The 14220-nt window shown below is 43.6% G+C and overlaps 1 protein-coding gene and 1 long non-coding RNA gene across 4 annotated transcripts in view; one reads left to right on the forward strand and one right to left on the reverse strand.

The window, feature by feature from the left end:
• PLCB1 (phospholipase C beta 1) overlaps positions 1 to 5204 on the forward strand; it is a 331414-nt gene extending 326210 nt beyond the window's left edge. Inside the window, exon 32 of one of the 2 annotated variants that reach the window (XM_015620526.1) lies at positions 1877 to 5204. In XM_015620526.1, coding sequence (XP_015476012.1) covers positions 1877 to 2107 — 231 coding nt within the window. In that variant the 3' untranslated portion in view covers positions 2108 to 5204. The remainder of the gene's footprint in view (positions 1 to 1876) is intronic. The other variant, XM_015620527.1, reaches the window with a different exon arrangement.
• LOC107201339 overlaps positions 1 to 14220 on the reverse strand; it is a 78520-nt gene that overhangs the window by 38124 nt on the left and 26176 nt on the right. The gene's annotated exons all lie outside the window — the stretch shown is intronic.

Consider the following 14220-nt stretch of genomic DNA (forward strand, 5'->3'; position numbering starts at 1 on the left):
GCCGATGCTCCAGCCAGTGTGGATGTGATTTCTCAGGGGCTGAGGAGCTCCCTGACAGCAGGAGTGGAGTCCTGGGGCTGTGGTGAGCAGGGCAGAGAGGGAGGATCAGCATCAGTTTTCAGTTTTCTCCACCAGCCACCCTACAGCACTGTTCCTCTGATGATGTCTATACTTGTGGAAGTGTTTGCAAAATGAGACAAGAGGATCCCTTCAGAAAATTTGTATCTGGACATAAAGCCAGAAAATGAAGGGGTTCAGGAAAAAAAGAAGGGTGTTACGATAATGATTAACTACCACAGTGACAACTAAATATTTCTAGTCGATAGAAATATGTATTTTAGAGGCAGGGTGTGTTTTAATTGAACCGTTTGTGCCTCAGACTTGGTTTTTACCCAAGGTGGAAAACCGAGGCCAGGACATCAGGAAAATTGCCAGAAAGAAAGCAGGAAAAGAGATTTAGCAGGGAAACCAAAAGGAAAAAGAACAAATCTTAGATCTTGAGGAAAAAAAGCTGCAGAATTTGTCTAATTAAGGAATGTAGAACTAGACCGGGTGAGCTAAGGACATTGATTTGCACATCAGGAGAAAGGAGAAAAGGCCTCACAAAAATAAAGTCAGAGATGCAGGATGAAAACCAGGACAGAAGCATGGGGAATGGGATGGGAAAGGCTCAGAGGGAGGGGTAGTGATAGAGTCACATGGTGATGAGTGTGGACAGGTCAAGGATGGTAAGACTAGAATAAGACCTAATGTTCAAGTGAAAATTTGCATAGCCTATTGAGATCTGTTGCAGTGGGGTGAAGGAGACCTGAAACTATGTAGGATAGACTCAGGCCTAGAGCTGAAAGATCAGAATTCCTTGCACCTTTATCCTGGAAATCCTGGGAAAATGCATAGCTGGAAACACAATTGCCTAAGAAACTATTGCAAAACTGCTGCAGCTACAGTTAGCAGAAGCTGACTCCCTCTTTTTAAGAAGGTGGGTAGATGGATGGATGGATGGACGGACAGATGGAGCGGGTCTGGCTTTGGAACTCACCCCTTTTGCTTCGTGCTGTGCTCATATTGGTCATGATGAAAAAATCGGCTTTGTCTTCAGTTGAAACTTTGATACACATTAATGTTTTTTAAAGAATGGATCGTGCAGATCCCAATATGGGAACTAAAAACAAAGGCTGTACTAATAAATACTGGGAAAGGACCCACTGCTTCCTGAAGACTGATAGCCAGATTTCATTCTGCATGCCTTTTGCATCCTGTTGATGATATGACACTTTTCCCCCAGTAATGTCCAAGACACATTCTGCATTAATCCGATAATGTAACTTTCCATGATCTAGCCCTAAGAAATGTAATTTAACTTGTTTTCCCTCCCTCTCTGACTCCCTTTGACAACTGACTTTTTCCTAATGGTTTCTCCAACCCAAGAAATCTGGCAAAAGTTGTTTTATTGTTCTCAGAGCAACGTTTGTGGTGTGTTTGATGTGTGATTAACTACCTGAAGCTCAATAAAGGCCTTGCTCTTTCAAAGGCTTATCCGTGATCCATACTACACCTGAGTGGGGTCTTGTCAAAGCCAGTGGGAGTATGGACACCAGTACAGTTAAATCCATGTGTATTTGAAGGATTTGGGTACCCAAGGGTGGTACCCAAAACCAGCCTTATGACTGCACGTTCCTCCAGCTTTGCAATGACTGCATGGAAATTAATAGGCATTTTGGATGCGTGGTGCTAATATGGGAAAGAAGGGAATACATTCTTGAATTGTGCAAAAATGCCTTGTTAATCCCCTTCCTGCCTGGTGTGGTACTTTCCCCATCCTGTAGCACTGGTCACATCAGATACACCTGAAGACAGCTTGTCTCTTTTATTGTAGTTGCAGGTGGAACTTGATCAGGAGTATCAAGACAAATTCAAAAGACTGCCTTTGGAAATTCTGGAGTTCGTACAGGAAGCCATGAAAGGGAAAATCAGTGAAGATGGTGACCACAGTTCTGCCCCCTCTTCCCTGGCATCTGACAGTGGAAAATCAAATCATAAACCTCCACAAAGTGAAGAGGAATTGGAAGAAGATAATCAAGAAAAAGTGTTTGATACTACTTTTTAACTGCCCAAGAAACAATCAGTGCGCCAGGGCGCACCATTCCCAACTGCCCGTCTCCGCTCTCCCGGGGTGAGCTGCCGCCGGAGCGCTTCGGGAGGCAGGAGGAATCTGCATTCAAGTGCACATTTCCCCAAAGGAACATTTTATAAAAAGTATTCTGCAAAGGTCTTCATTCTCATTCTTCATCTGATTATTATTCTAAAGCTTAGTGCAGTTGTAATGGGAAAATTAATATGTTAACCTCCCTGTTCTCTTTATTTTTCTTTTCTTTTTTTTTTTTTATTTTTGGCCAATTTACAATAGGTAATTTTCTGGCCACATTCACTCTTTAAGAATGTTTAATGAAGACCAGTGTATTGTACAGAGACAAATGTGTGCAGATTTCCTTTTGGAGTGCTAGTGCAAAGTGCTCCAAACTAATAGAGATCCTGGTGAATATTACAATAGTACTTAATCATATTTGTTTCCTTCTTTATAACTGCACCTTGACAGCTGTACCATCCTTTTACATTTGCACTGAAACATTGGATCCTTTTTAGCTCTGCAAGCACTGGTGGCTTGCTGTCTTGATATTATGTTTATCCCATGGAGAGACATATATTTGCTGCTGAAAATTCTTGGAACTGTGGGGACGAGAGGAAAACGGAGAGAAGAATCCGCGTGGAGACTGTCGGTGTCTGTGTCCGTCTGTGTTTGTTACACCGTGTGAGTGCATGAATGTTTGTATATATATAAATATATATACAGCTGTATGTGCACACACATCTGTCTATATACACACACAGCATGTTTCTATCTGAAGCTGATGTGGTCTCTTGGCCAAACGAAATGTTTCAGGGATCCGTGCGTAGGGAGAATCTTTCCGAGAGCTAACATCTGGGTTATACTGCTGTAGAATAATCATGGAATTGTAGAATTCTTTTTGTGGTGTTAGTGTTGTAAATCAAAGTAGTTTTAGAATATAAATTTGATATATATTTTGCAGACTCGAAAGTATTGATTTTAAGTATCATATTTTAAGCTTACTGAATTTGATAGGATTATAAAATGTTTAGGACTACAGTATTTGAAATCTAACAGAATCTTCCATTATTTTTAAGACTGAGGCTCGGTTTTACTAAGGTCTAAAATTTAAAAGCAGAGTATAAAAACGTGACCACTGTTATTTAAAAATGTATATTAATCTGTTTAACTGACTTGTTAAAATAAGAACAATCAAAGTTAGTGTACTGTATGATATGCATGAGAGAAGTAACAGCACATTCTGGGAAATTTCTATCAGACGACAGAGAGACGTTGTGAAAGTCAGGATATTTGAAAAGGTAAAGAAACGCTGTTCTCTGGATTCCCATCCTAACAGAATTTGGAATTATGAAACACCTCAGACAGACTGGGATTGGTACCCGGGCCAGTGCATGATCCTTCCCTCCGGGGTGGAGATGCCTTGGGGTAAAGGAGAAACCAGCTCAGAAGCCCCAGATTGGCTTCGAGACTCTTGGTCCTGCAAATTTGTGTTTTGCTGCACCACTGGGCTCAGGAGCTGGACTGGGAATGACATTCACATTCATGTTTGCAAGATCAGGGCCTTACTTAGGATTAAACAGCAATCAGAGAAAGCAATCAATTAATAGCGAGGCATTTTAACACATCGTAACAGTTCAGTTACCTTACTTCCATTCCCTCAGGATTTTAGTACTTAAAGTAACTTATTTTATTTAAATTTAAGCAATAAAATACAAATCAAGCTTAAGTTTTCAGTTAAATAATGGTGTGTATATATATATAAGTTCAAATCTTGGAAAACAAACAGTATTTTGATGTTTCCTTTTTAAACTTAGAGCAGAAAGAAAGAAAAATTGCACATTGTTTGGAGATCATATTTTGAATTAAACTGCCCTGGTTTATGATGATGAAATCAGTGCACATGAAATTCAAAAATCTGACTTTCATCTTACCGCTAGGAAAGGTGACTCCTCTGCTAATCCTAGTTTTGCACTTTGAAATCAATCTTAATCACTCATTGAAAATGTAGAGTCGAGATATAATGCTGCATTTTATAAAGTTAAAATGACGTATTGTCTAAATTATTACAAGAATAAACTGATAGCAGTGTTCATACTAAAAGTGAAACTATTGCATTATAGAAACCGTTGTACAGCGCAGGCTTTTTGGGAAAATCCTGGCTCCTCTGAATCTGTGACGTTCCCGGGGACTTCAGGGGAGCCAGGACTTCGCCACAGTCTTCAAAGAAACTCGGGCAAATACCAATTAACCTTTTGTTTATATTTAATAAGAAATAAATAGACTGGTTGGGTTAAATATACTATCAGCTGTAGTCATTTTACAGTACGTTTGTATTGACCATTTCCTGTACTCACATTTTTTTATATCTGTACAGTGCCACTTTCTGCAGGTGTAGGGTAGTGTGTAATCCTGTACATCTTGCATCGTTCAAACTATTTCAGTGAAACCAATATCATTTAATATTGATATTACTTGAACTAGAGTAAGATAATGAAAAAAGGGTCTTTATGATGTGCAAGTCTTGTGCCTTTTATGTATTTGCCTTGTTCCGTGTTGAATGTGTGGAAATGCTGTATCGTGGACTTTCTGCTGTATAGAATAGAGCTGTCTATATTAAATTAGGTCGTGCACTTCAGATATCTTTACACTACTGAAAATAGCTTGGTTTTGGCAGTATAAACAGAATTTTAAAAATTCTAATGAAGGCCAGACATTTTAGACGTAACATGTTCATAATTATGTTAATTAATGCTCATGTATTAGCTAAACATTCACTGACAGATAACTAAAGGGACATCATTGCTTGCCTTTCTTTGAAATCAGTGTTGCTCTTGTACATTGTATTAATAGTGTCTGTGATTGATTAGTCCTTGATGATTTGCTTTCAGAGTAGGATGAAATACTCCAGTTAACATGTACATATTTTTTCGGTTCCTCAATCTATGATTGTTTCAGAGGCATAATTCACATTTTTGTAAAAATTCTATGCAATTTTGTGGCATGATGTTTCTTCCACTTGTAATTTTATGTGCTTACATTACAGATCCAAAGGACAAATAAAAATTTCTTAACACAAGCCCGGTTTTCTCTGTTCACTGACTCAAGAGCTTCAGTTGACACAGGAGACCTTACCCTGACCCCTTTGCTGACAAGTGCCAGGAGGAGGCAGGGAAATTTCCCTGCAGGCTTTTGTGTTCACACCAAGAACAAGAAATGGCACATGCCTGTGCTTCCAGCCCCTGCCCCTCCCAGCACAATGTGCATTTGCTGCTACTCTGAAACAATGGGAAACAAAAAGCAGTGTGCAGGAGCCAATGAACTGGTAAGAAAATGTGCTGGATTACAGGAAGGCTTTTGCAGAAGAGCTGGGACGTGTTTTTCAGCCATACCGATAAACTGCCTTAACAAATTACAGCACCTTTACTTCTGTTCCACTGCCCCAGCTCTTTCACAAATCATCTGTTCAATTATATATGTCCTGTGAAATGTACCCTTGCAGGGCCTTCCACTGAGAGCATGGAAAAATAAATCTATTCCTTTGGCTTCTGACTTCCCTTCTATTTAATTTACAATGTACAAAATTATCTCTGGGAGAAGAGATAAGCAGGTATATTAATCCAGGGTACTGAGGGATATACCTGTTAAAATAAATAGTCTCCGAGGCAGCTGGAGTCACATCGCTCACTAGAAGGGAAACGGGGTCTGACACACGGGATGGACACGGCCGGGATGAGGCTGGGCAAGGAAGGGAGGAACAGAGCTGAGAGCAGAGCCATGAGTCTGACAGAATAAGACTGGGATGGAAATGTGGAAGTGGGGGGGAATCAAAAGGAAAAAAAAATGGATATGTTTCCTTCCCCGAAGAGGAGCAGTGAGGTGTGAAATCGAGAGCGGGGTTTGCGGAGGCCCCCTTAGCCAATGTCACTGTGATGTGACACAGGTGAGAGGAAGCAAATGGAACCACAGGGCAGGGGGGCAGCCTGGCACCAAGAAATTCAGGGACAAGGTGGAGGTGGTGATGGTGAGCGCAGAGGGAAAAGCCAGGAGGCCACGGGAAGGACTGGGGAACAACCCTTGGATCCTGCAGGGCTCGGTGAGGCAGGATTCTCACAGCCAGCTGAGCAGGTGACCTTGGTGCTTGTACTTGGGCCACAGGAGACTGACTTGGCTGCTGGGGGGAGAGAGGGGCAGGTTGGGGTCTGTGGAAAAGCTGTCTGGAGGCCGAGCACAGGGAGGTTGGTGCTGCAGAGCCCAGGCAGCGGGACCTGAGCTGCTTTGAGAAGCCCAGTGGGTTGTTGAGCTTCCAGTGAGTTTTGCAAATGGTGATGGCCATAAGAAAACCAGTCCCCCCACTGCCTTATGCTGTTCCCTTCACTGTGAGGCAGCTTCCAGGAGAGGGCTGGGGAGTACCTGGATCCAGCTGAGATGTTGGGATGAACACGGGGGCATTGCTGAGGGTGACAGAAAGAGTTTGGAGTGGATGAGCAGGCTGAAGGGCTGGACAACCAAATCCCCTAAAACCTGTGTGGGCACTTGAACCCAGGGAAGTAATTTTGAGGTAAGCAGCTGTGTGTTTGAAAGACATGAGTGGGGGTTTAAATCCCCAAGGACTGTATCATACCCTTGGATTTTGGGAGAGCTCTGTGTGCAGGAGCTGCACATCAAATCTGCCAGCCTAAGCTCACACAGAGCAGGATCCTCTTGTCCATCATCTGACCTGGTCCCTCCCTGCCCTTACTCTTTTTTTTTTGAGGGCTCAGTAGGAGAAGGAAGAGCTGCTCAGCAGAAAGGCCAATGCAGGAAATCAAAGCCACGTTCAAAAAGCAGCAGGTGATGGTCACTAGTGAAGTCAAGGAAGCCAACTGCAACAAGGAATTCTGGGCTTAAAAATGGTCCTCTAGCGGGAAGGTATCTGCTGGATGGACAGCTGGAAAGGCTTGGGGTTTGTGCTGCATTCCCAAGTGTAGTTCCATTGTACTTTTTCTCAGTGGGAGGATTTAGAGGCTCAGTTTACAAGTTCCTCAGGATCAGTATCATTGGGGTAGCATGATCAAAAGGGATCTGAGGGAAAAAAACACTGAAGAAATGAGAAATCCAAGTGTTCTGCCTGCAGACTGTAAAGAAGAAAATGTTTGAGGTAATCTATCAACTCCTGTATAATTTATATGAGGGCTGGGGTTTTTGGAATGGTGGGCTGCAAAACATGGAGAGAAGACTGTGGTAAGAGGTGCTGATCCTTATGGCTGGATCCTCCTCCAGGTAGAAGGGCTTTAAGTAGCACTGGGGAAGCCAAACTCTAATTTAGAACAAATTGAAGCCAGTGGGATGAATGTGAAGAGAAGGAAGGTAAAGCCTGCTGCTGTATCAATGAAGGAAGCCTGATGAGCAGGAGAGCTTGGCAACTTCCACTGCTGAGAACTGTAACGTAATTAGTGCCATGAGCGGCTGTGGGATAATTGGCCTGTTCAAATAAGTGATGATTATGGGCTGGGTAAGGGGAATCACATGATTTAAAAAGAGAAAAAAAAAAAAAGGGCAGGGGGAGGTGTGAGTCAAACTTTTGTTGCTCTGTTGTTGCGAAAGATTAAATTTAGCTGGCAAATGTTGCTGCACTGATCTGACCCACAGAGGGCAGGAGCTGTGAGTGGGGCAGGTGAGTTGCCTTCTGCTGGGAAAGAGGTTACAGTTGGGAAACACCTTGTCCAGGTTTTGTACCACATTGTCAGGAAAATGTAGAGAAAACCTGGCCCTGTACAGTCCCTGGGCTGTAGAGCAATAGCTGAAAGCTGGGCTCACAGAAAAAACCACAGGCAAAATACCAGCTGCCAGATGGAAACTGGAGGCAAGAGAGTTAGACACTCACCAAAATCTCCTTTATTTTGTTTCTGCATGCACACAGCAGAGATGATGGATTGTAAGTGCAGACAGGAAGAGGGGATGATGCTCTGCATGGGATGGTTCCACACCAGGAACTTGCACCATGTGGTCAGCAGAGGGGACTGTGATGGACAGGCCAGACCAGATGATCTCACAGCATCTCCTGCCCTTAAAATCTGTTTCTCTTAGTATAATGTTCTTTTCTTTGAGGGGTTTTTTCTCCCCCAGGAGGGCACTTTCACATGTGATCACCCCAAGGCTCTGATTTCCCTTGGAAAGGCTTTCTAATGTCCTCTTAATTGCCAGGGTCAGTAAAGTAACCCTGAATGTTGATTCAGCCATATGGGATGTCTCCCAGAAAACGAGTCACCTCTCTCCAAGGGTATAAATCAGTAAAACTGTGGCATCCCAGGAGCCCTCAGTGATAAATAAACTCAACCCAAGTGCTCTTGCAGCTCGCCACCAGCTGAGCAGAGCAGATGAACTCCGTGGCTGGAAGCAAAGCCAGGCTGCAAAGCCTGTGCTAAGATGCATGTCTGACTCATGGAGTGCAGCCTGTCAGCCTCGGGGAAGCAGCTGGAGCCAGAGCTCCAGCGAGGAGGAGGCAGTGGCTGTGGTGTGCCACGATTTCCATCTGAGAGTGCAATGATCTCAGCAGAGAGCTCAGTTCCTCGAGCTAGGTGAAAAGATTCTCCTGATGAGAAGGGACTCGTAGAAGTAGGAAACAGCCTGTATTGCTTTCACTAAATAAATATTACACTCTGCTTTTACTTTGCTGCCGCAGAGTGCTCCCTCTGATCGTTAAGCCCGAAACCGCAGCCCGGCCGTCAGCAGGGCTGTTTGCTGCCCTGATTTACGGGCTGCAAGCGACCACAGAGCCCCTTCATGCCTCTGCTGGCTTCCATGCCCTGCTCAGAAACCTGCAGGCAGCTGCCAGGCCCAGCTGGAGAGGAGGGGAGGGAGAGAGAGGGATTTTCCTGCACCTGTGGAAGTGCTGGGCTGGGAGTGGGGTTGGGGAGCCCTGGGCAGTGCTGGGGGTGGCACAGAATGGCACAGGCTGTCTGTCCTGTGTCACCTGTGCTAGTAGCACACATGGAGTGATGCCATGAAATGCCACTGTGTTGTGGCACCCCAGGCCTCTGCTCTGCACTGCTGAGAAGCCCTGTGCTGCCTGTCTGGCACAGGACCCGATTTAGCTCGGTGCATTAGAGCGTTCACCAGCGTGTGTCTCCTACACCTTGTTGCTATTAGTTCCTTTTATCATATTAGGGGTCCAGAAATAGGAAGAAAACACCCTGTTATTGCCTTGGTAGCAACAAAATAATTGCTGTGCTTTCCCTGAGGAAATCCAGCTTTGGGCATTCGCTCTCCCTTTCCATAAAAAGCAACTGTTTTCTATTGCCATAATTTAAAAGCTGTATTTGTTTTAAAATTCCTGTTCCCTCAAACCAGTGACAGATTGTGGAACTGTGATAACTTTTTTGTGTCAAGGTAACTAATGACAGGGAAATTATCTGGCTCTCTATGGAAATGCTGCTGTTCTCAACGATTTGAGGAAAGCTGCAACTCCTCACCTGTACACTCATACAGGGACTGGCTGTGGACAGGGGATGCCAGCGATGCCAGATGGGGTCCAAGGCACAGGGACAGGCATTTGCTGATGTTAGACACAGTGCTAAAAATCTTGGAGTTTAATTTGCCCTGCTTCACTATGGGTTAAGCTGAATTTGACACAATTAACATTATCTTGCTGCATGGAGTTAGTAGAGTTAAATATCTCTTTTATCCATACTCAAATCACTTGCAAGCACTGAGATCATTGCAGCAAAGCCCTCTTTGTCAAAACACAGCCCTACCTTAAAAACAGTTGTATGAAAACCAGCACATGACCTGCATGTGAAATGAGGAGTTTGTTTCTATACAAAATGATTCCTCCTGCAGGTTGCTGCCTTCCCCTCAGGTTGCACTTTCATTTTGCCAGCCTTTCCCATCTGCTGGCACTAGCTGCCGCTCTGCAGCAGCCTCAGCAGACACCAGGAGCAGCCTGGCTGTCCCCAGCAGAGGACAATCATCAGGCAGGACCAGGCAGATGCAGTGGTCCCTGGAATCCCACTCGTGCCCTCTGCCTGAGTGGCTGTTTCCAGCTCAGTCCCAAAGTGCATGAGAACTGCATGATGTTTGATCTCTGTTTACAATGCTGATGCACAGTGCACATCCTATTTCTCCCCCTGTTCACTTGGTTTTTCAGCACTCTGGAGCCTTGCCAGAAGTAAAGAACCACCTCTACAAAATAACACTTAGAGCTTTTTGTTCCAGAAGGCAAGTTCTTCAAATATCTCTTAAAGAAATACAAAGGATATTTCTTGTGTAATCTTTCTAATCCAATGCACATATCACGGTGCTCTCAATCCCCTCGTTAGCTCCACAGCAATTAGCACCCAGTGTTCTGATCTCTTTGTGCCACAAATTTCTTTAAGTGTCAGAAATCACTAGCCAGGTATTAATATTGATTTTTAGCCTATGTGGAATGAAGAGTGAAAAATCCAATACTGTTTTTTATGAAGAGCCATTTCATACTTTCTTAATAGATGTCATAAAATTCCATCAATTACTGGGGTCTCTTCAGGGGACCTAATTATTGTGCTATGCTTACCTAGTCTGAAAACTTAATAATATCTCCAGATGCTGCCAAAAGTCCTTTGGAGGTCTTACATTCCACGAGGGAGCCCTCTGCTCTGTTTGGCTTTTTTTCTTTCTTTTAAATGAACTATCAAATGTTCAGTGAGGGAGATGAACTGGAAAGCCTGCATTCATACAAATTCAGGGTGGTATTGTTCCTGAAAGGCTGGAAGGGAGAGGGGGTACTCATTTTATTTTTTAATAATTAGATCTTGGATTTGCATTAGGTCAACTTTTTAATGGTGACTGCCCAGTGTCACATGCTCAGGGAACTGCAGATACATCCTTCCATTCCTGTAGGCATTGTCAGTGCTGTAACAATTAATGGGCAGATTTGGGGTTGGGTTTTTTTTGGGGGGGAAGAGGTTATCCTAGCAGAAGGCGAATGCCAACAGAAGCAAAGCTATTTTAGTGACTCCTTGAGTGAAAGCAAGAAGATCCTGAGGGAACTCTGGGAATTTTATACATGGACTGCTTGACAAGTGCCCAACAGAGCAGCAGGTTCCACCCCAGCACCAAAGCATTGTGGATGATTGTGATCACACTGGGTGAGGTGTTCCTGGAGTATTTCCCCTTTCAGAGCCACCAAGGCCTGGTGCAGTCATGGCACTGTGTGCCAGACAGGAGTGGTGCAGGCTCCCAGCACAAAAGGCAGCGCTCAGCCCTCTGCAAAAGCCCAAGGTGATGTATGGCCCATGGGAAGACAAAGCAGAGCCATGGAACAAGCTCCCATCTTCCCATTTTCACATCCAGATGGCTGTTATGAAACAAGGAAACATGATGTGCCTGAGTCTGCCTGAGATGACAAAACCACGCTGGTGGATCGTGCTAATCCCTTCATGTCTGAACCCCAGCTCCTCTTGGGTGCATTACTCATCCCTGTGGCTCTCCAAAGAACTAGATTTTCCTTTAGATGTCTGATTTTGCTGAAAGATCTGAGAAATGCTCAAGGGCATAAATTATTCTTTTCATAGCCTGTGATAATGTATGATTCTTAAATTGCCACCAGATCTGACTCCTTCAGATAGTGGAATGAAAATAATGCTGTGCTTGCCCCGAGCCAGGAGGAGGATCTGGTCCAAACCACGTTGTCTTTCAGCAACCCAGCAGCATCATGGATGCAGATGGTGGGGATGTCTGGAAAAATGCAAGTGTTGGAGGATCATAATGAAATATCAGCCACTCAAATTCATTTCTTATAACAGTCCTCAGAATTGGGACCAGGTTCATAGGGATGCTAAGTCTGTCTGTGTGGTGTAAATCACTGTGGCACGTACACTGTGGGATGATAGAGCACTGGTGTTGAGTAGGGCACGAGTTGGTTTCTTCCTCTGTACCACCACCCACTCAAAACCTAAACTGGGACATTCATAAAGCCTCCTTTAAATAAAAAAAAAAATTATAATTATAATGTTATTATAAGAATTATCCACACCAATATTACCAGTGCTTACAGCAGTTACTGGTTGCATGCTTGCAACCTTCCTTGACCAGGAGCAGATGTGGGACCATTCCTGAGCTGTGAAATGGAAATTGTTTTCACATGAGTCAAGGAGCTGATAATTCCAAACAAATCAATAAACATCATAGCACCTGCAGTAAAATCAGAGTTAGAAACCCCAAATCAGTGGAAGCCGCAAAACCACTAACACAGGGAGCTGAAGAAGACAGGTAATTGATTTAAAGCATGCAGTATTTATATAAAATGGGGGGAAAACCAGTTGGAGGATGTTTCTATATAACCATTTTGGGTTTTCTGGCTAGCATTCCTTACCAGCAGAAATACAGGCATCAGCCAACAGCGCCTGATCCTGCTTTTCCTGGCAAAATTGCAATTTGCCACAAGTTACAGGGGGAGCGGGACTCATCTTACAATAAAGCACATCCATTTTCCAGGCAGCTTTCTATGGGAGCCACACTGTGGCTTTGATTGCAGCTGGAGCCCATCCAGGCACGCTGACAGCCAGGCTCTCATCATCACGGTGGCTGCACTCAGGCTAAACCCCTGCTCTCCCTACAGGAGACTTGTAAGGCAAGAAGCACAGGCATCAACACACAGTTTAGGCACAGGTCTGCCAAGACCTTTCCTATTGCCACAAGGATATTTCTGCCATATGTGAGCCAAGAAGAAAAAAAAAAAAAAAAAAAAAAGCATATTAATTTAATAGTGGAGGAGAGATTCCACCACACTCATTTATTGTAACTGATGAAAAGGCTGCTGTAATGCAAACTGTTGTGCCAAGTTGCCTGTGCTAGCCAACATTTTGGCATGTTACATTCCTATCTAGGCAGCTTTTGATTATTAATCATTTCAAGTGTTTTGAGAGTTGAATTTCAGTGGATTTTAACTGATGGGTTATCATGGATATTAAACACTGAGCCCAAGACTCAATGTGAGGGTGTTGGTGGTGATCTCGCACCGTTACTTCTGGCTGTGGGTGGCTGCAGAGGATGACAGCTGAAACTGCAAATGTGAGGAACTGCCAAATGTGTATCCATATGAGACAGGCCCTGTGGGTTCACATTTTTGGACTGTTATCCATTACAGTAATTGATTTTTAGCCAGTGTCCTAGGTTAAAACAAAACTAAAGCTTCTGCTTTTCCCACGTTTCACTTGTAGAGGTTTCAGAATGTGTGTGATCATTTCCAAGAGTTTATTGTTGTTGGCCAAGTAGGACTTTCCATGGACAAGACAAGACACAACTGAAAACAGAGAGCTCCTCGTGCAACACTAAGTGATTCCAATCACATGGGATAATTTCAAATGGATCTCAGTGTGAGTGAGCCAATGATCATGTACCCTGAGACAGTGACTGATCTGAAAAATGATACATCCATGTAACCCTGGGAGCAGAAGTGTTTGCTTCTTATATTTTGAACTATTTGCCAAAGCTGAACAACTCCAGCTCTAGCAACTATTGATAGAATATGATCATTTCAAAAGAGAAAGATTTTGCAAGTCTTTTATAAATGAAGTAATATTAAATCTTCTGGAAAATTTCAAAGCGTGACTTTGCACTGAGTCCCCTGTGACAGGACATCCCCCATGAGAAAGAATGAGAGGGGAGAATGTAGCTCAGCAAAGCTGACAGTTTAAACCTCCCCAGAGAAAAATATAACCAAGGAAATTATTTTTGTGTATGTGCTGGGCTTGGGGGAGGAGGCTGGGTTTGTTTTATTAAGCAAATGACCCACGGCACTTCTGCAAAGAAGAAGCAGATTTTAGACAGCAAAACTGTGCATCTTACTTGGAATCAGTGGTCTATCAAAACTGTTGGAAGTTACCACTTTTAAAAGATGTCTTGGCCCTGTGCTCAGTCCAGCTAAACAATCTGGGCAGTCAACCCTGGGACTTTAATGGATGGATGGACTTGGTGAGGAAGAAAAGAGCCTGGACTTATCTACAGAAACTTGGAACATTTGGGGCAAGTGTTCCAAATTAAGAAAGAAAACATTCCATGATTTACGTCAAAACTATAAAAATAAGCATTTTGCACAACTCATGCTCTGACCAAAGTCAGTATTCAAAACATGC

The sequence above is a fragment of the Parus major genome, chromosome 3 (assembly GCF_001522545.3).
Source record: "Parus major isolate Abel chromosome 3, Parus_major1.1, whole genome shotgun sequence".
NCBI classification, from domain to species: domain Eukaryota; kingdom Metazoa; phylum Chordata; class Aves; order Passeriformes; family Paridae; genus Parus; species Parus major.